Source organism: Papilio polytes, unplaced genomic scaffold (assembly GCF_000836215.1).
Source record: "Papilio polytes unplaced genomic scaffold, Ppol_1.0 DF823693.1, whole genome shotgun sequence".
In the NCBI taxonomy this organism is placed as follows: domain Eukaryota; kingdom Metazoa; phylum Arthropoda; class Insecta; order Lepidoptera; family Papilionidae; genus Papilio; species Papilio polytes.
The window spans coordinates 483,955-505,186 of record NW_013525511.1 but is presented as its reverse complement, the minus strand read 5'-3'; the positions used below and the strand labels follow the sequence as shown (position 1 = coordinate 505,186).

At 35.8% G+C, this 21,232-nt stretch overlaps 3 protein-coding genes across 3 annotated transcripts in view; 1 reads left to right on the top strand and 2 right to left on the bottom strand.

Annotated features, from left to right (window-relative positions):
• LOC106103924 (metal transporter CNNM4-like) overlaps positions 1–13,072 on the bottom strand; it is a 34,949-nt gene extending 21,877 nt beyond the window's left edge. Inside the window, exon 1 of the mRNA XM_013283840.1 lies at positions 12,654–13,072. Within this exon, the coding sequence (XP_013139294.1) occupies positions 12,654–13,039 (386 nt within the window). The 5' untranslated portion in view covers positions 13,040–13,072. The remainder of the gene's footprint in view (positions 1–12,653) is intronic.
• A 1,148-nt stretch (positions 13,073–14,220) lies between these two features.
• LOC106103897 (proteasome subunit alpha type-2) lies at positions 14,221–17,298 on the bottom strand. Its single transcript, XM_013283808.1, has 6 exons — positions 17,208–17,298; positions 16,947–17,023; positions 16,761–16,859; positions 16,470–16,626; positions 15,721–15,876; positions 14,221–14,428 (listed from the first exon to the last, which is right to left on the bottom strand). The coding sequence occupies exons 1-6, from the start codon at positions 17,246–17,248 to the stop codon at positions 14,254–14,256; spliced, it is 705 nt and encodes a 234-aa protein (XP_013139262.1). The 5' UTR covers positions 17,249–17,298; the 3' UTR covers positions 14,221–14,253.
• Positions 17,299–17,526: 228 nt separating this feature from the next.
• On the top strand, positions 17,527–20,769 carry LOC106103907. Its single transcript, XM_013283822.1, has 4 exons — positions 17,527–17,935; positions 18,064–18,229; positions 19,074–19,236; positions 20,077–20,769. The coding sequence occupies exons 1-4, from the start codon at positions 17,629–17,631 to the stop codon at positions 20,449–20,451; spliced, it is 1,011 nt and encodes a 336-aa protein (XP_013139276.1). The 5' UTR covers positions 17,527–17,628; the 3' UTR covers positions 20,452–20,769.
• Positions 20,770–21,232: the final 463 nt, after the last annotated feature.

The window sequence follows — 21,232 nt, the reverse complement described above, 5'->3', positions numbered from 1 at the left end:
TTATATACTTACTAGCTTTTGCCCACGACTTCGTACGCGTGATATTAGAAAACATAGGAACTTTGTGAATAACAAAAAGCTATGTGTCCCTCGGGAACCGGACATTTCTCGAGGATGAATTTATTCCATGTGTATTCCAGACTTTGTTTCATATCTGTGCCAAATTTCAATAAGATATGTTGAACCGTTGCAGAATGATAGAGTTAACATTAAAAAAAACTATATTAATGAATCCCACGGCAACCGTAACTATTCCCGGGATAAAAAGTAGCCTATGTGTTCTTCCAGACTAAGCTCTAAACCTGTGCCAAATTTCATAAAGATCCGTGCAGCCGTTTAGGTTACAAACATCCATCCAACGTAACTTTCGCATTTATAATATTTATATGATATTTGTTATGACATTGCCCAAGTATAAGTGCTAAAGAACTAAATATATCTGCAAACAGTATATGATAACAGTTTTCTTTGCATTTAATACTATGTTAACTATATCACAATACCTATGTAAATATTTAAGCGAGAAATCAGCCGTATCATTATATTAACGTTGATTTATTCCTAAATAAAAACAAATGTTCAACAACATCTTTTTCTAAATTTATACATACATATAATAAAATTCTTACGGTGAAGGAAAACATCGTGATGCAACCTGCACATATCGGCGAAGAAATTCAAATATATGTGTGAAGTCAACCCGCACTTGGCCAGCGTGGTTGACTATGGCCTAGACACCCCTTATTAGGGTAGGCTCCGAGCCCCTCGGTGGGGACGTATAGTGAGCTGGTGATGATGATAATAAAATTGAAGTGTCTGATTGTAATATCAAAAGAAGAATTACAAATTTCCAGAAAATGGTGTATTTGCGTTGCTATTAACGAAAATCGCATTTATTTTTTTTTTCAATTAAAAAAACAAGTGCACCTCAGGGAAATAGCTAGTAAATAACTAAAAGGTCATTTTGTCATCCAACCTTGATAACTGGGTTACACGCGAATTGAAAAGCGATAAAACCAAACAATTGACAGACTAATTATTTATGAAGGTAAAAGTAACATAATGTTTGTACATTGTCTCAATGTACGCAATCATCTCCCCTGCCTTATCCTACTCTGGTAGGGTCGGCGCACCGGGTTTCCACCAAATAACTCTATCATCCGTCATCTCAGTCACCTTCTTGATATTGTCACATTTACGCAGAAATAATAAAATAAATTAAAAAAGCGGATCAGATTTGTAATCGATGTTTTCACTTTTTTGTATTTTTTTACCAGATTGAAATTGTCTGCTAAATTTTAAACCAGTGGAACAAGAATTTTGTATTTCATGTAACGTGATTTTTAATCTGAGCCTTTATCAGCCACTGGTGGGAAATACCCCAATTCTTGCTTCTGCTATTTATATTTTGTGTCGATATACCCTATGACAAACCGAAGAAGACGAATTGGACATCTCGTCAAAATCGATTCAGTCGTTTAGAGCTCGCACTTCTCTGACTAAACTATCGCACAACTGTTCAGTCGCGTTTTGAGTCCTATGAGGTTATAGAGGTGCGAACACTCGATTTTTAACTGTGCAACTAAACAGTTGAAGGCTACGAAAAAATCGCACAACAGTTTTGTACAGTTTAGTCAATGGATTGGTATGGAACGAATTTAGAACACTATTCAAATTCCTATCAGACAAATGAGTCAGACTCAAAAACACAATGCATCGACGAATGAGGTCATATGGTGCTACTGAACTCACGCAAACAAAAGCTTGATGCGAGATCGATAACAGGAAATCAGCTATGACGTCACTGTCCAAACTGTACAGAACAGGTAGATTCAAATAAACCAGACCTGACATATATACATATAATAAAATTGGTGTGTCTGTTTGTAATATCAAATGGAAAATTCCAGATTTCGGGCAGACATTTGCGTTGCTTAAAGTGGATCTCTTTGAAATTATGCATAGAAGTAGAAGATAGTCTGGAAGAACATATAGGCTGCTCGCTTTTTTTAATTCCACGCGGACGGAATTGCGGGCAAAAGCTAGTAATATTATAAAGAGGAAAGATTTGCATTTTTGTATGTAAAATAACTCAAAAAGTACTGGGCCGATTTCAAAAATTCATTCACCATTCAAAGCTACGTTAGCAATGAGGAATATAGGCTATGTTTTTAATTTCACGCAGTCGAAGACGCGAGCAACAGCTAGTGATGTACATTTTCGAGCCTTCATCAAGTTAATGGAAAAGTAAAAAATGCATATGACTATAACTTTTACTGTGACTTTCACTAAGTAAATGCGCAAAATTAAATTGTATTATATATTCATTTGGTTTGTTTGTGTTATTGTGGCCCCCCTGTTGTCATACGCCATTCATTGAATTCAATCAACGTAATTGTAGGCGCGACGGACGGACGGGTCGATTCAATTTTATTTATAACTATTTGGTAATGGTTTGTTATGATGTTTACGTTGTATGGGAAGCGTTACAACGGTTTAGATAAGACTAGTTTGTTCTATTGTAGCAATTTAGCCAAGTAGAATAGCAACTCATTTATACTGTTTTTTTTTTTATAATATAAGGTGGCAAACGAGCAAGCGGCCACCTGAATCTATCGAAATGTAAAGCGACCGCTGCCCATAGACATCCGCAATTGGATATGCGTTGCCTACCCTAAATTGACGGAGGAGACGCACATAAAGAGGACATTTCCCTTTACTATGCGACTCCTCCACCGTCAAATCCACTTTTTCTTCCCATCCTTTGCTCGTAAGAAGAGGTTAGAAAGGGAAAGGGACTAAAATTAGGCCTCCGGCACCACACTTATCAGACGAAACGCGGAATTGCTTCTACGTCTATTTTCTGTGTGGTCGTAGTATTACACCGGGCAAATCCATTCGTGCGAAGATGTTAAAGCGGGCTCTACCACTGTGTTTCTGAAGTTTCCGTTTATTGTACTAACTGTTGCTCGCGACTTTGCCGGCCCAAAATTAAAAAATACAGTTACCCAGTGATAACGTAGCTTTCTAGTGGTGAAAAATTTTTGAAATCAAGACCAGTTTTTGAGTTATTTCAATACATACAAAAATGCAAATCTTTCCTCTTTATAACATCAGTATAGATAAATGAAAAGCATATTTCTGAAAACAAACACGCTTATGTAATAATTCCTTCAGTACGAATTTTAAAAGACTAACGCATTTATATAAGAAAGATAAACTTATCTTTTATTTTTATATTTGTCTGTTTATCTTTGGAATGCCTTGGATAAAGAATTTAATTCACTTCCCGTTTAAAATCGAGATTTGTATAACAATCACCATAAGAGCTATAATTCCACGCTTTAGTATATTTCTATGACTAAATTTCGACTTAATTACAGTGGGTAGGGAATATATCGGTGCCTAGTTTAAGCACTTGACTTGTCTACATGTCTTGGATTCGAATCCTGTACCAATGTGTATTTCAATTTTCCGAATTTTCATATGTACATTCACCCAACATTTTTACGGTGAACATTGTGCCAGCACATAGATGAAGAAATTCAAGGACATCTGTGAAGTCAACCCGCACTTGGCCAGCGTGTTTTTTTTTTATAATATAAGGTTGGCAAACGAGCAAGCGGCTACCTGAATCCACAAATGGAAAGCGACTGATGCCCATAAACATCTGCAAATTGCAGATGCGTTGCCTACCCTTAATTGACGGAGGAGACGCACATAAAGACTAAGGCCTTACTCTACTTAGGGTTCCGAGCCTCTCGGTGGGGATGTATAGTTGATTTTGTTTCTTATAGAAGGGGGCAAACGAACGGCGAGGAGAGGTGGTCAACGACGCCCATTTACCGCAACACCAGAGGAACTACAAATGCGTTGCTGGTCTTTCAGGAAATTATAGGCTCGCTTCTTGAAGGACCCTAATTCGTATTGAAAACCGCACGGTTGTGGAATGCTAGCTATCGACATAACAAAGATAATGTGGGTAGGAAATAAACGTCTTTGACTGTAAATAATATAAATCGTAAAAACCAATGCGTTTATCGTTAATCCTTGATAACAGCTGACGTTTGTTAGATTCGAGATTCTGATAAAACAAGATTGAGAGCTTTCGTGATATCTGTGTGGACGATCTTTTGATCAACTTTATCGATATATCTTCATGTTAAAGATAAACACACTTCACTAGTGGTCGTTAGATTTCGATAGATTTAAAAAACAAAATTAGCGTATTCTGTACATCATCTATCCCTTTATTCACTTAACAAGAAGGACGTTAGTTATGAATAGGTAGAGCGGTACCGGTAGACGTAGACATAGAAAGAGATTGCGTGAAAGGTGACATCTAGAAGTGACTGAGAAGACGGATGATTGAGTTTTGGAGGACGGAAACCTGCTAAGCCACTGCGAGAGATCATGATCTTCTATCCCGTTCCTCATCATCCACTTGCCCTTATCCCTTACAGAGGGTCGGCACAGTATGTGCTGCTCTTCCATACATCTCTATCAGCCGTCGTATCTCCACTCCTTTCTTAAGCATATCCTCTTTCACACATTCCATCCATAGTTTCTTCGATCTTCCTCAACCTTTGTATACCGTTAGTATCTATGCTATTGTAATAAAGCGTAAACACAATCTTCTGTGTTGCCTAACATGTTAGTAATTACAGCATATTTTTCAATAATTCTTTTTTAATAAAAAGCCCTACACTTACGTCACGCTTTAGGCTATATATTTTCATGCTATTAAACTTTGAAGGTAAATATTTTGGATAAAAACCCTAATGTGGGAAAGAGACCATAAGTTGCTGCCAACATCAAGGAAGCAAGGTTGCCATGGTTTGTCATGATGTCATTTTGACATTTGCAATTGATAATTTGACAAATGTAAACAATAAAATTAAATTTTCATAATTATATGCGGATGAAATATAATTATAAAAATTTTATTTCATTATTTAGTTTTGAAGAATTGTTGAAAAATATGCTGTAATTGCTGACATCTTAGGCAACAAAAAAGTGTGTGTTTACGCTTTATTATAATAGTATAGATGAAGTCGCACGGGAACAGCTAGTCGTCAATAAAGGTGCAGTTCCAGTATCAAAAATAATAGGTAAAAACGTCGATAAACCGCACAACACTATTAGATAGCCAGCGCTAATTGGATGACTCAGTATCAAACATTGAGATGTCAGTAATAGATACGTTTATGTTATTGTAAGTAGTTACAACTGAAAAACATAATTAACGATGACTCCTAAGTAAATATTAATCTCGAAGAATTTGCAACATTCAATTGTTTTTTAAAATAACTTGAATGATCTTTGTTAATTTGAAAAGTTAAAAACATATGCAGTTATTGGTACAGAAATATATTGCGTTTGTTTGTTGAACTATTAAGTTGGAAAGTAGCGCTAGTGGTGGAGGAATTGAGAAGCAAAAGATTAGCGTGGTATAGACATATGCGAGACGATGGAATAAACCATAAAGTGTAAGGATGAATGTGTTGTGTTGTTGGCTACAAACGTGGAGGAAGACCGAAGTAAGTATGGATGGATTGTGTGAAAGAGGATATGCTTAAGAAAGGAATGGATTCAGATATGACGGCTGATAGAGATGTATGGAAGAGCAGCACATACTGTGCCGACCCTCCATAAGGGATAAGGGCAAGTTGATGGCTCAGTTTACATTGACATTTTTAACTGAACACACAAACTGATGTTTAATGGGGAAATGATAACCTAGTTTTGCCTATATACGCTATATAACGGGCTTTAAAAATGTTCAATCGCGAATCCTAAACTCAACATGTATCAACACACCTAAACGGCTGAACGGATCCCGATAAAATTTGGTATAGATGTAGAGGATAGTCTGTTTGTCGTTTGTTTTTTTTAAATCCACGCGGACGGAGTCGCGGGCGAAAGCTAGTATGTAATAAAAATACAATATTTACACTATCGATATAAATCACGAGGCGATGTTCCCATCACTAGCGCGTGTTTACTCGCCGTCAAATTGAGGCGCTAGTGATGTCATAGCGAACAATTGTCTCGGAATTCTCGGCAAACAATCCGCCTGTATTTGTTTCTAAGCGCGTGTACGAGGATTGTAGTATAGCGTGGGTTTTTATTGTCGAAATATTTGCATCTTTATCCTTTTTTCCTTGAAAATCACGTGTATTCTGACAGTGACAGTGGTATCATCAATTTACCAACTTACTTGCCAGCATATACAAGTAGTTCGAATGTTATTTGATTCTGTAAGCGACATGCAAGTTAAGCGACAGGTCGACAGAACACGTAACTCGCCTGACACGTCGACGACACTGGCATGTGTAAACGTATTGTACCAGTAGCTGACTTTTTAAAACGATAATAAACTACCACACAACTGTTGTGCGATTGTCGATTGTTTCGTAACTTTCAACTGTTTAGTTGCACAACTATCAATCAAGAAGTGTACCTCCATATAAGCTCATAGGAATCAAAGCAAGACTAAACAGTTGTGCGATAGTATAGTCATAGGTGTCGCTTTAATTATGATTTCTTCTTTTTTTTGTCGCTTGAGTCTTTACAGACTCGTCGTGGTTATCACGTATCAGTGACCCGCTTCACAAGCCGCCGCCACTCCTCCCTGTACGCTGCTTTTTTCGCACATTAATGCAAAGGTACTTCCATAGCCATTCTAATCTGGTCAGTCCATCTCATAGGCGATCTTCCTCTAGGTCTGGTGCCCTCCACCTTACCCTGTACTACCAAGCTATGATTTCTTATAACCATTGAATTCGTATATAAAAGTGTCGTTTGGGTTTCGTATGTCTAGACATAGACAATTGCATTTAAAATACGCTGTCTGATTTATCAATCTTAAATGCGTAAATTCAACAGAGCATTCGAAACCTAACCAATGACCTCGGAATCGAACCCGGGACTGCCTCATTGAATATCAATGAACTAACTTCATGTGAACGCGAATACGATATACGGGTAATTCCCCACAACACTTTTCCGTTTTAGATATTAACTGCCCAGACTTCGTAAGGGTCTAATACGAAAAGTATTTTTTTTTTATAATATAAGGAGGCAAACGAACAAGCGGTCACCTGAATCCACCGAAATGAAAAGCGACCGCTGCCCATAAACATCCGCAATTGCAGATACGTTGCCGACCCTTGATTGACGGAGGAGACGCACATAAAGAGAACATTTCCCCTTCCTATGCGTCTCCTACACCGTCAAATCCATTTCCTTTCCGATCCTTATATATATATTTACATCACATTAGATAACTCAAGTCTTTTTCTACTATACACACTAGCTGTTGCTCGAGACTTCGTCCGCGTGAACATAATATAAGAAGTATAGTCTAAGTTACTGTTAACGGAGTTTTTAAATGATGTTAGAAATTTAGAAATCAGCCCAGTTATTTTCGAGTTATTTCAATACATACAAAAATACAAATACAGTAGAAGCTCGATAACTTAAAAACCTCTATAATTTAAAAAAATAACGTCGTAAGAACGTCGGGTAAATGTACATATGAAAATTCGAAAAATCGGAAATCACATTGGTACGGCGGGAATCGAACCTAAGACCTGTAGATTACAACACAAATGCCTTAACCACTGAGCTACCGACGTTAAAAAAATACTAAAACAGAAACATAATTAACATAGAAAAATTTAAACGATATTTTGATAGTATGAGATAAAACTGCTATTTTAATTTCTATTCAAACAACGTTTTGTCGTATCATTTTACATCTCATTTGGCGCAATTAAGTAGTAAGACATTCAGATAAGCTCATGATAACTTACTGCTAGCTCTCGCCCGTGACTCCGTTCGAGAAGTATGAAAAAATCGAAAGTAATGCAGTGTGTTTGTTCAGATACTCTTCATATATGACAAGCGAGGTCCTTTCAGCTGTTTAGGCTACAAACTAGTCTTTACAATATTAATCCTTCGCATTTATAATACTAGAAAGACTAGCTATCTAAATTTCATACGCAGTGGAATAAATAAACCCGTAAGATTTATTAAGTTACTAGCTGCTAAGCTGTTGCTCACGACTTCGCCCACGTGGAGTTAAAAAAAGTAAAAAAAAACATAGCAATAACGTAACTTTTTAATTTTAAAAGATTTTTTGAAATCGTCCTAATAATTTATGAGTTATTTCAATATACAAATCTTTCCTCTTTATAATGTTAGTATAGAGTATAGATTGAGGCATAAAAAATCTTTACCAGTGGTAATTTTAATTTTTCCGACAAAATATAGAAAAACTAAGACAAAAGTAATGTTACCATTTTATTAATTTACTAGCTTTCGCCCGCGACTCCGTCCGCGTGGAATAAATAAAAAACAAAAGCAAGTACCCATGTGTTCTTCCAGAATATCCTCGTCATCTATACCTAATTTCATAGAAATCCGTCCAGCCGTTTAGGCTACAAACTGTAACAAACATCCATCCATCTAAACTTTCGCATTTATAACATTACTATGAAGTATGATAGTATGATTACACATTTTATTACATAGAGAACCTTTATTTCTTATTCGTTTTAGTGAAATTTGACCTTCAAAATTGCACACTAGCTTAGCGTATGCTATCCAAGGTGGGAAGCGAATTAAATTCTTCAACTACAAAAGATACGTTTAATTATGATTTGTACACGCCAGATGGAGCGTGCCTATAAATATCTGAAGTTACGCCTATATACGCGTTAAGAGGCCATCTGGATACGTTGAATTGCCGATTCTACTATTCAAGAATTAAATAAATTTGTGGAAGTTTGAGAGTAGCCCCAATGGTTGAGATGTTAAGGTGTAGCTTAGCATGGTATGTTATGCATGTAACAAGGAGAACGTTAGTTATGAGTACACCGGCAGAGGTAGATATAAAAAGAGATAGATTGTGTAAAAGACGACATGATCAAGAAGAGAGTGACTGAGATGACGTATGGTAGATTTTTTTTGGAGGATAAAAACCGGTGCGCCGATACTACGGGAGTAGGATAAGCTAGGGGAGATGATGACAGCACCTGCTTTGCACGGTGCCGTCTCAGAGGGACGCCTTAGGGCGCAGCGTCCCAATTTATTGGGAAGCATTGAGGGCCCCTTCCCGGAGCGGTCAGTGGGGCATCGGGGTAGCCAGCGAAAGCGATCTCGTGGCGTCCCACACAATGGCCAGGAGGGAACAGAGGGCATTAGTTGGTATGCCCCATTATGGGGAAAATCCCACATAACTCTCGTGCCTGCCCCGAGGCACGGAGTATGCATAAAGCATTCTCCTCTGGGAAAGAAAAAGGGGAGACGATGAAAATGTTGAGTCCTGGGAAGAGATGGACTGTGTCAAATGATGACTGAGGTGACGGAAGATCGATGTGGAGGTCGAAAACTGTTGCGCCCGTACGTAAAGTGGGATAGATGGAAGGGTTTAACGTATACTAGAAGAGAAGGGGAAGTGCTGGGGAGGGTATATAGGAAAGGGAAATATCCAGTACAACGTCTCCCCCAGTCTTCCCTAATTCTTGTTTAGAGCGGGCGCATAACTATTTTGCGATTGTCGATTGTTTTAGTTAATGTAACTGTTTCGTTGCCCAACTAACAATCGAGTGGTACGCACCTCCATATAAGCTCAAAGATATTAAAGCGAGTCTTAACAGTTTTGCGATAATTTTATCTAAGGTGTGCTTACTTTTGGTGTAAAAGAAAATTGTATTTTTGCAAATTGGTCCACACTTAAAACTGCGATCTCTACCTACGCCTTTTTGTCACGTGAATGCGAGTTTATATATATCTTTTGAACGCAAAGTGGGTGTTTTAACAGCGTATATGTTTACTATCGTTTTAGTTTTTTTAGATTATTTTAGATATGTTACATATTTCGGTTGCTATTGATAATGTTCACGTAAAAGATGTTTATCTTACGTTACGATAATTTTAAATATTTTTAGCGTAAAATATATTATATTATGTGTTACATAACATTTAACATTTTTATTCAGAGTTTTAGTAGATTTTTGTAAATTTACTAACATTTCCTTTAACCACTGCAACTAAGCTCTAAGCTCGACCTCAAGATCGATAGTCCGTACCCCAAACCATTAGGCAATTGACGTTTAAAAAAATTGGAGTGTCTGTTTGTACTCGTTATATCGAAAGAAAAAATCCAGATTTCGGGAAGATGATGTATTTGCGTTGCTGATAACGAAAATGGCATTTAAATTTTTTTTGTCTGTCTGTCCGCAAGCCGCGTTTGTTCCGGGTAATCTCCGAAACGGCTGGGTCGAATTCGACGGGACTTTCACCTGAGGGTAGCTGACATAGATAGGCATATTATAGGCTACTTTTTTTTTAGTTTTTTTTGGTAGTCCAAATTTGCGCTAACGAAGTTTGCGGGCGACTGCTCGTAAATAAATAAAATAGCCTCTAATTCAGATCCTCTCACAAAGTTATTAAACGTTTTGTATACATTTAAATTACTACTATACCGTTATTTTCTACATTTATTACTTTAGGATATAATTTTTTTTAAATACAATATATCAATGTATATCTCCGTACATATATTGACTGTTTGCTTGTGATACAGAGCCGTTCCTGTCTGTGTGTTTGCTCACGTGTCTGGCGGTAGAATGTTTACTGCATTCCGATGACAAAGAAATTCTAGGAAATAAAGTTCTAAGACAAAGGAACTAAATTATAGCACAACCATTTAGTCCCGGTTTCTAAGAGCTTGAATGGTACACTACTCGTTAGTTGTGCAACTAAACAGTTGAATTGCGACAGTCGACAATCGCACAACTGTTGTGCGACCGGTCTTATAACGATTTTTTGTTATTATTTCTGTCTGCACGTCTGCGTTTGTTCAGGTTTACGGAATTGCTGGATTGATTTTGACCGTAACTTTTACTGGACGATAGCTGATGATTGCGAGAGTAATATAGGCTTTTTAAATTCCACGCTGGCGCCTCAGGTAACAGCTACTTAAAAATCTTTTAACGTCAGTCAGCGTTTGTAACTATCATTTTATTTATATTACTAGTTTTCGCACGCGACTCCGCCCGCGTGGAATTAAAAAACAAAACAAAAGTGAGTAGTCTATGTGTTCTTCTAGACTATCTTCTACATCTATACCAAATTTCATCAAAATCCGTTCAGCCGTTTAGGCTACAAACTCTAACAAACATCTATCCATCTAAACTTTCGCATTTATAATATTAGTATAAAGTATGATAAATACGAAACTTCAGATGGAAGTTTGATAGAGTTTGTAGCAAACTGCTGAACGGATCTCCATGAAATTTAGCATAAATATAGTAGTCTATAAGAACACATAGGCTACTTATTTTTAATTAGCCAAGAAAAGTTAAAATTTAGTGTCTTTAACGCCAGGGACCAGAAATATGCTCTTTATTAGTGGTTCGAAAATATAGTCTATGTTACTCACAGATAACTTTTTACCTTTCTACTAGTGAATGAATTTTTAAAATCGGCCCAGTAGTTTTTCCGTGAATCGAACACATACAAAAGTCCAAAAATACAAATGTTTCCTCAACCGATTTCCAGCAGCCTGAGTCGCGTGCATAAACTAGTTTTAAACAACTTCAAAATGGAGGTTCACAAATTGTCTGCGTTACATATATTTCCTGTATTTCAGATAATTACGCCCCCATATCCTAAACTATGACGCATTGAAATTACTGAGTCATTCATCTCTTTATCTTAGTCATTCTATACATGAACTGAATGATGTGTGTGTCAAATTAAACAAACTCACAAGGAAATGTTACCTTACTAATATCATATTATGTTTGTTAGAGTTTCTAGCCTAAACTGCTGAACGGATCTCGATGAAATGGCATAGATAAGAGGATAGTCTGGAAGAACAATAGGCTACTCACTTTTGTTTATTATTTAATTCCACGCGGACCGAGTCGCAGGCAAAAGCTAGTAAAGTTATAATGCTTACTCACGTAAAGCAGAGTTAATGAATTCGTCGAATACTGTTAACTATTTTCTAAACCACTAGGTTTCGTCTGTACCATTATTTTATTGTAAATATAAAATATCAAAGAGAATAGAAGAGGTCGACAATAATATACAAGTCTCAATGTAGTGTAGTTGTACAAAATTGGTAATTTCAAATTAAGAACGATAAAGATCATTCATTTATTTACATTGTCTATGTCAAACCAATTAAGAGAAATTCATTCATTCGTTGTTAAAATTTTAAATATCGAATGAAATTGAATTAAGTAAGAAATTAATTTCTAACGTTTTCAATCATTTAAATTGTTAGAATCGTAAATACAAATTACATTCCCCACTGTGAGATAATTAGTAAGAAAATGTTCATAAAAAATATGGAAATCCAACATTGACACGAACGCCGAGGTATTTGCTACCGACAAGTTACAAGACAAAAATTTATCTAAACTTTTACAGATAAGCAAAACTACAACTTCAAAATTTTCATTATCACTTTACGTAACAAATTTAAATTAACAATAAGTGAAATATCCCAACATCGCAAAAAGTCTGTGCTAACGACGTACGTGTTTTTGGTTGATAAATAAAAAAATTAACAAAAAAACGACACGTTTTGTAGTATGTTATCTGTCCATTTGGTATACTTAATGAGGACTTACGGCTCGTATTGTGCGTTCGCTTCGATGACGTCATTGGCTTCCAAAAATAAGCTCTCGCCCTGGTTATACCACACTCCATCAGGTCCTTTCGCACAGAAGAACAACTTTTTCGCAACAGGTACGATCAATTCGACGTTTTTGGTCGACTTTTCTTCGAGAAAACGACCCTCGCAGTCCCCACCACGAGCCGCCGGCACCTCGGTTAACGACCACACATCGATATCTAACCCGTTCACATTCAAATTGTAAACACATTTTAACTCGGAACACGCTTTTTCATTTACATCCACCGAAAATATCCATGGTCCGGACGATGCGTTCGTTATTTTCAACAAAAATAATAATAGAAAAACACCACTAGTCCGTAAAGAACGCACTGCCGCCATGACAACTGCCACTTGAATGAAATGAGCACCAGTGAAATGAACGAAGTAAATGAGCAAGTGTGAAGTTAACAGCGATTGAATGCTTTACCGATGGTTCTCATTCATTTTCGGATTGATGTGTCGATTGTAAAGTGCGGTTCACACTTGGCCAGTATAGTTCGTTACTCTTGGGTAGTACACGTACGATGTACTAAAAAGTAATGTTACTCGGCACTGTACTAAAAGTAACGTTACCGAACGGCTTCTGTTAATCGGACATTTAGTACTTTTAGTACACTACACGATATCGGTATTTGCCTTTTTGTCAGATTGAAGCATCCACCTTCGATAATGAGAATCAAAAGTGGATAAAATTATTCATAACTAAATTTATTTTCGCTAATAACATATGTTTGACCCTGCTTAAAATTTGATGTGAAGTAATATATAACCCTCGTTATATTCTATTCAAGTATTGTGTTTTCACAAATCTGAAGTACTAAAGGTACTAAAAGTGTGTACTAGTACGTTTTCCCAATTGTACTAGTACGGTGCAGGTACTTGCAGATGTCCGATTAAGCCCAAGACTAGTTCGTCAGTCGCGCTCTGATTGGACAGTCAATCAACTGGCCGAGTATGAACGCTAACAGGCGCCAATGAATGTCGCAACTGTGTAACTGTACTGACTAAGTGTGAACCGGGCATTATCAATATTGATTCGATGTATGTAGTTTGAAAAAGTTAGGTAGTAATAATAAACGGCTTATTTTCTTTTGATGAAATTACAATTTAATTAAAGATTATATAATAAAATTGTTTACTTACCTACACTGTTAACTATAACTTAACGTTTAAGACCAGAGGTAGCAAACTAATGTAACGCGACACTATATTTTGTATAAAAAGGTCTTTATTAATTCGTATGAATGTACCCAATAAATGCTATCAAACAAGCATTCTTTCATAAAATGCAAGTAAACAGTATAGCAGGCACACACCTTTTACTAAACTATCGCACAACTGTTGTCTGATTGTCGATTGTTTTGCAGCCAATTCAATTGTTTAGTTTGCACAATAAAAATCGAGCATTGTGCGCACCTCCATATAATTATAAGATTCAAAGCGTTAAGTTAAGTTAAGTTTCAGGTGCATTCTTTAAAGATTTACCCCTGGTATAGGATAAACAGAAATAAAACACTAAATTACAAACAAAATTTTAATTTCTTTAATAATAATTATGGTATGTTAGCAAGATAATCCTTGACATGTGAGGGTTCAAGTCTACGGAAGCCGTTTGCATCACAGATGCCAACTTCGATATTGTCAGCTGTCATCTGACCTTCGAAGCCCTCCTTCAGGGTGAGGATTGCGGTGTGGACTGCATCATCTAGTTCTAATTCCTCAGTATACCTGCACACAAGTTAAAATTATATACTTTTGCATAGGAAAAATAGCTAAGAATAGAGAGGAAACAGTTTTATTATGGTTGTCTCCTAATGAGAGAGCAGGATGTCTAGACTACAATCAGTCACTTTCTAATTTGAAAACAAAACTAGCTAGGAATACCAAAGCCATTCAGTACATTATTCTCAAAATCTTACAGAATATAGCCATCTCTTTCATTCTCTTAAACAAAACAGAGACTACAAGACATAATACTGTCTTTTGCCTGTTACTTCAACTATGGAAAATTTAAAAAAAGTATGTATATTTGTTCTTCCAGACTATCTTCTACATCTGTGACAAATCAAGGTCTGTTAAACCATTATGTAGATACTATTAGGAATAAAATCAGTACCGTGCTATAGAATTGGCGCAACTCTAGATTATCGGCATAAACGTCACGTCCCTAGCTGACAGCTGTCAATGTCACTGGAAGTATGGATAGATTTGGCGCGCATCCTAAGTCTTGACGAGAAGTATTGCTCTGAGTTAAAAGCGACAGTATCAATTAAATAAGTTGTCTAATAATACTTAGTAACAAACATCAATACTAACTTTACATGTAACTTATCTCATTAATATTATAAACTAGCTGTTCCCGTGCTGCTTCATCCGCATGAATTTATGAATATTTTTTTGTTTACATTTATCAAATTATTAATAGCAAATGTCAAAACAACATGACAACCTTGCTTCCTTGATGTTGGCAGCAACTTATGGTCCCACATTAGTGTTTTTATCCAAAATAAATTCCCCCTAAGTTTAATGGCGTGAAAATATATAGCCTAAAGAGTGACGTAAGTGTAGAGCTTTTTATTAAAGAAAGAATTATTCAAAAATGTGCTGTGATTGCTGACATCTTAGGCAACAAAGTAGCGTGTGTTTACGCTTTATTATATTAGTAAAGATGAGAAAGTTTAGATGGATGGATAGTTAGTTTAACAGACCTCGATTTGTCACAGATGTAGAAGATAGTCCGGAAGAACACATATACATACTTTTTTTAAATTCTCCATAGTTGAAGTAACAGGCAAAAGACAGTATTATGTATTGTAGTCTCTGTTTTGTTTGTTTGTTTGTTTGTATTAGAGTTTGTAGCCTAAACTGCGGAATATCAATGAAATTTGTCATAGACATAGAGAATAGTCTGGAAGAACACATTCTACTTTTTTTTAAATTTCACACAGACGCAGTCATAGACAAAAGTTAGTTTACATTAGTATAACGTCACTACAGTTCATATATGTAAACTACCTTACCTTTTTTCTAAGAAAGTCTTCCCGTTGTTAAAGTTCTTGCCCATAGCGGTTGCTTTCCAGGCAAAGTAGGCTCCGGACGGGTCACATTGGAACAGATAAGGCTTGCCTTCATCCCACCCGCATATCAGCAGAGATACTCCAAATGGACGGACACCACTGTATATTAAAGAATTTATTGAACAATTTTAAGCAAAAAAATATAAGACTACAGTAAACCTCCCTATAACATGGTTGTTAGTTCCATGTCATAGAAATCCCTCATATAACACATTTTTGAATATAGCACAGACAAAATGAGTTATTTATATGGAGGTACTTTTAAATTTTTTTGGTTATATTCACATGTTGTAATTACTGTCTTATATGAGGGTCCAGAAATTGTGTTATAGAGGGGTTTATGGTAAAGTGATCAACATTCCATTTTAAATATATAAAATTATACAAACGGCATTTTTCTCTCTTTTTAATTTTTATTTCGATTATTAGTTTGTCATCATCTCCCCTGCCTTATCCTACTCCCGTAGGGTCGGCGCACCGGGTTTTCGTCCTCCAAAGCATTCTATCATCCGTCATCTCAGTCATCACTCCCTTCTTTATCATGTCACCTTTCACGCAATCAATCCATCTCTTTCTAGGTCTACCTCTACCGATGTACTCCTCCACATTCATAAATAACATTTATTACATTAGTGAGAGCAAGTTAACTATTTAAGTTATAAAAAACTTAAATTTAAGACTGAATTACTTACCCAGATTGTGTGTATTCCTGCATCACGGTGGCCACTCGCTGCACCAGCTGTGCTGTTGGTATCGGCTCATGATACATCAAGTAATACTGCTGTGCCATCTTACGAGCTCTGGTCACTAGTAGACGATAGTCGGGACCCATGCCGGAGTAAACCATGCCTGGGATAGACAATGTCTCATAAATTCGCAAATAAGCATTATGATTGATTTGATATTAAATTAGTAGTGATTCTCCGAATTTTTAGTACAAATTTATAGCTAAGAGCATTAAAATTAATGAAAGTTGTAGTTACCAATATGACCAGTTATCATTTCGACTTTGTTCACACTGTGCTCATCGTACAGAATACTTTTGTGTTTGTTCTCTGTTGCGATCACGACGCCATTCGATGCTGGAAGAAGATACAATCTAAAGTAAGTACAATTTTTAACGTAGAATTTCAACAACCACATAACCTTTATTTTATTAGAAAAATTACCTTTAATCCCGACGGAAGTTCCGCCGGCGGCTACAGCGGCTAAAGCATATTCAATTTGCACCAATTTACCTGACGGGCTGAAATAAAATCATTTTATATTTGCACATTCACTGAAAGTTATTGTCATACAAAAACAAAAAATCCTCAGCTTCAAATACAAGTTAAACATGTTTTATATATTAGAATCGATAATGGCAGTTTTATTAAAGAAGTTTATGTAGTTTTGAAGTTCTGAAAAATAGTAAATACAATTAAATTTACCTAAAAGTTGTAAGAGAGAAACTATAACGTTCTGACGCCATGATTACAAAGCAAATTGTCAAAAATATTCAGCGCTGTCATGTTATCTGCACTTAAACATTTCGTTTAAAATCTTTCATATTCCACTTTAAAAAAAAATTAATTGCTATATATGTTATCTCGTGAAAACGTTAACAAAATGAATTAATTTTTAACTCCCAAAATGTCGTTTAAATATTATTCTTTTTGTAAAAAAACTTTTTTGAAAAACCAAGTATCTATAGCGGCAAAAGTGGAAAACCATTTCATTGGCTGGTTTTTCAACCAATAGCATTGCTTTTTCTTCGCTCAATATTTTGATTCAATGAAAATCGTATAGTTATATTTCTATTTATAAATTCTATGATCACGATTAAAATTTCCGATATTTCCAGTTACAATAATGTTGACGGGCTTGCGTGGGGTATCACCAATGTCCGACGCGATGTCTGAAAGTACATTAGAAAGGAATCACGCTGAAAAAGCTCTTATAACGAAAACACCGACACACAGTCAGGTTTTTCTCAACAAGAATAATGGGAACATTGCTAAAAATTATTCGGATAAGAATGGAAACGAAGTCAGTAAGAATTTACACGGAGGACGAAAGACTTTCGCGTTTTGGACACTCGTGTGTTTAATGTTTGTTCTCGCTATTGGGAATTTGGTATTGATTTCTACCGTCTTCGCAGTTCTGAGACTTGGATACGGTAATTACGTACATCATTTTTAAAATAGATAATTATTATTCCTAGCTAGTGAATATTAAAACATAATTATATTACTATTCTAATTTAGAAAAACTTGTACATATCAGTTTTCTAACTATATTTCTTAGGTATGGAGAGCATGGAAATCTTATTAGACCACAATGCAGTCAAGTTCCTGGGATCTATAGACTTGGATCATGTCTACAAGAGAGACGGAGTACTTGAGAGCTTCCAAGACACACCGATGACCATTAGCAGTGAGAATGGATCAGTCATATTTAATTTACAAACAAGGTTTTCTATTTTTAAATATATTCATTTGTTTCCCTTTACAACCTCCACACCTTTATAATTGTCTGTCAATGCCCATATGTGTAGTTTAAATTCAATTTGTTTAAATGTGTTGATCAACTAGCTGTTGCCTGCGACTTTGTCTGTCTAAAACTTTAATAGTATCTTAAGAAAGAGCTTATTATAAAATTATTATATGCTCCAACTTCTATACTAATATAAAGAGGAAAGATTTGTAATTTTGGACTTTTAAATGTATTGAAATAACTTGAAAACTAGGCCAATTACAGAAAATCGGTCACCATTAAAAAGCTATGTTATTACTGAGTAATGTAAGCTAGGTTTTTACTATTTCTTGAATTCCATGAAGACAAAGTCGTAAGCATCAGCTAGTTATGAAATAGACTAAATTGTGTCACTAAATAATAAAAAAAGAACATTCAAATATTATTTAACTAGCTTTTGCCAGCGAATCCGTCCTTGTAAAATTTAAAAAGCATAATAAAGGAATGAAAAAATATAGCCTATGTTACTCACAGATACCTTTCTAACGGTGAAAGAATTTTTAAAATTGCCCCAGTAGTTTTTGAGTCTATTCATTACAATCAAGCAAAGTTTTCCTCTTTATGATATTTGTACAGATGAAACCCATTGACAAATATATTGTCATAGCTTAGAGGCTGGTAATAGACAGTGTTAGCAATTTTATATGCAAAATTTCTCAAGTATAGTGTCAATAATGATTTTTTTATATATATTTTGGAGTCTCGACTCATAGTCACATCTAATTTACTATAGTCACTATGGATGTATGGAGATGTTGATAATTTCTCATTGTCCCTTCCAGGTTGTCCAGATCAGATGCCAAACTGACCGTCAACACATCAGGAGTATTTGTGAAGGGAGTCAGTTCCCTGCAATTGGTATATCCTGACTCGGGAGAAGTTATCTTTAGTACTAACGAACCGGAGATGAACATTCCTGATGGTGTTAATAATTTGCTGGCTAAGGTGAGACCTACACACTTCGACTACTAGCTGTCGCTCGCGACTTTGTCCGAATGAAATTAAAAAAATGTAACCTATATTATTGAAATGTAGCTATTTAGTGATAGACTTTTTTAAATTGCCCCAGTAGTTTTTGAGTTATATCAATATATACAAAAATACAAATCTTTCCTTTTTATATTAGTATAAATTCAAAATTGTATATGTCCAATCAGGTATTGCCATAGCTAGGGGAGCAATGCCCTAAAAATCAGTTTAGGCTATAAACATCCATCCATCCATCGAAAGTTGTGGTGGATGGATGTTTGTTAGTTTGTAGCCTAAATTGTTATGCATCTCGATAATTTTCATAGATGTAGAGCATCTGGAAGAACACAGAGACTACTTTTGTTTTTTTACCAGTTAACAATGGTAGAGCCCGCTTAAACATCTTCGCACTGTAGGACCCGCCCGGTGTAATTCCACGACCACACAGAAGACAGACGTAAAGTGGAAGCAACTCTGCGTACAGTCTGATGAGTGTGATACCGAGGCCTAACTAATTCTCTTTCACTTTCCACCCTTTTCTTAAGAGAGGATGGGAAGGTAAAGTGGATTTGATAGTGGAGATGCATAGGAAGGGGAAATGTCCTCTTTATGTGCGTCTCCTCCGTCAATGAAGGGTAGGCAACGCATCAGCAATTGCGGATGTTTATGGGCAGAGATCGCTTTCCATTTCGGTAGATTCAGGTGGCCGCTTGCTCGTTTACCACCTTATATTATAAAAATAAACATGCAGATGGAGTTTTTGGAAAAAGCTAGTATTATTAATAAGCTTTGTCTTAACAGTATATTATATTTCAGCAAATCTCAACTAAACGCATCTCATCACCTATTGATGAAGATTTGATCATCAGATCTGAAACGGCTGCTCATTTGAGAGGTGCTGAGGGTACTCGGATGGAATCTAAAGAATTATTCTGGTCTGCGGACCAGGATATTTATCTTAAATCTATCAATGGTTCTATAGTTTTGAGTGGGAAAGAGGGAGTGTTTGTTGATGTCAGATATTTACCTATAGCTATTCCGTTGAATAAATCAGAGAAATATGTAACGGGACAGTTTAAAGTATGTGTATGTATGCCTCAAGGGAAATTGTTCAAAGTTGCTGTGCCAACGGGACAGAAGGTGACATGCTCTCATGTTAATATGACAGGAGATTTGAACCCTTGTTTGTAGACATTTGTAGGGTAGTTTGAAGTTTTGTAATGCTTTGTAGAAAAGGATATGGGAAGGGGAAGCTTTGACTGCGAATGCTTAGTAAATCTGTGCGTCTATTGAAAGTAGGCAATGAAATGTTTGTCATTTCGCCATTTTGGCGAATTCCGATGTCTCGGATAACATTGAAAAGTGTAGAATATATTAAATAGTCCGTATTTAGCCTAACCGTGGATTTTCACTGCGTGTATATTAACAACAACAATACGTCGAATTTTCATTTGTGATAAAAATTTACTGACAGTGAACGTCGACGGTTAGATGATTATCTAGTCATTATAAGTGTAATTTATTTCATTGTTTATAATAAAACTTTAAAAAAACGAAATCGTTTTATTCCTTATCTAGAAACCCTCATCTTGTCCTATAAACAAATTTAATTTTCAAGTAAAGATTGTGCCATCTCTGTTTGTAATAAGTCTATTTACAGAGTTTAAAAGTGAAATTATTTACATAGCTTTGCTATAATGGGGATGTTTCCTAATGTTACAAATTCAAATAAAGTTATGTTTAATATTTTAAAGACAGTATTTTAAAACCTATAATAACATTTGGAGACCTTAAATGTTTGTCTCCATTGAAATAAAAATAAAAACGCTGCAATATTTTTTACCCTCCATTACTCTATCTCAAACACCAATCAGAGCTCGGTGACGTCACTTCTTCGCAAACAACATGGCAGTGTGACCAGCTTCAGTGAATGTCAGTGCATTTTGTAGTTATAATTTTTTTTAATGATTAT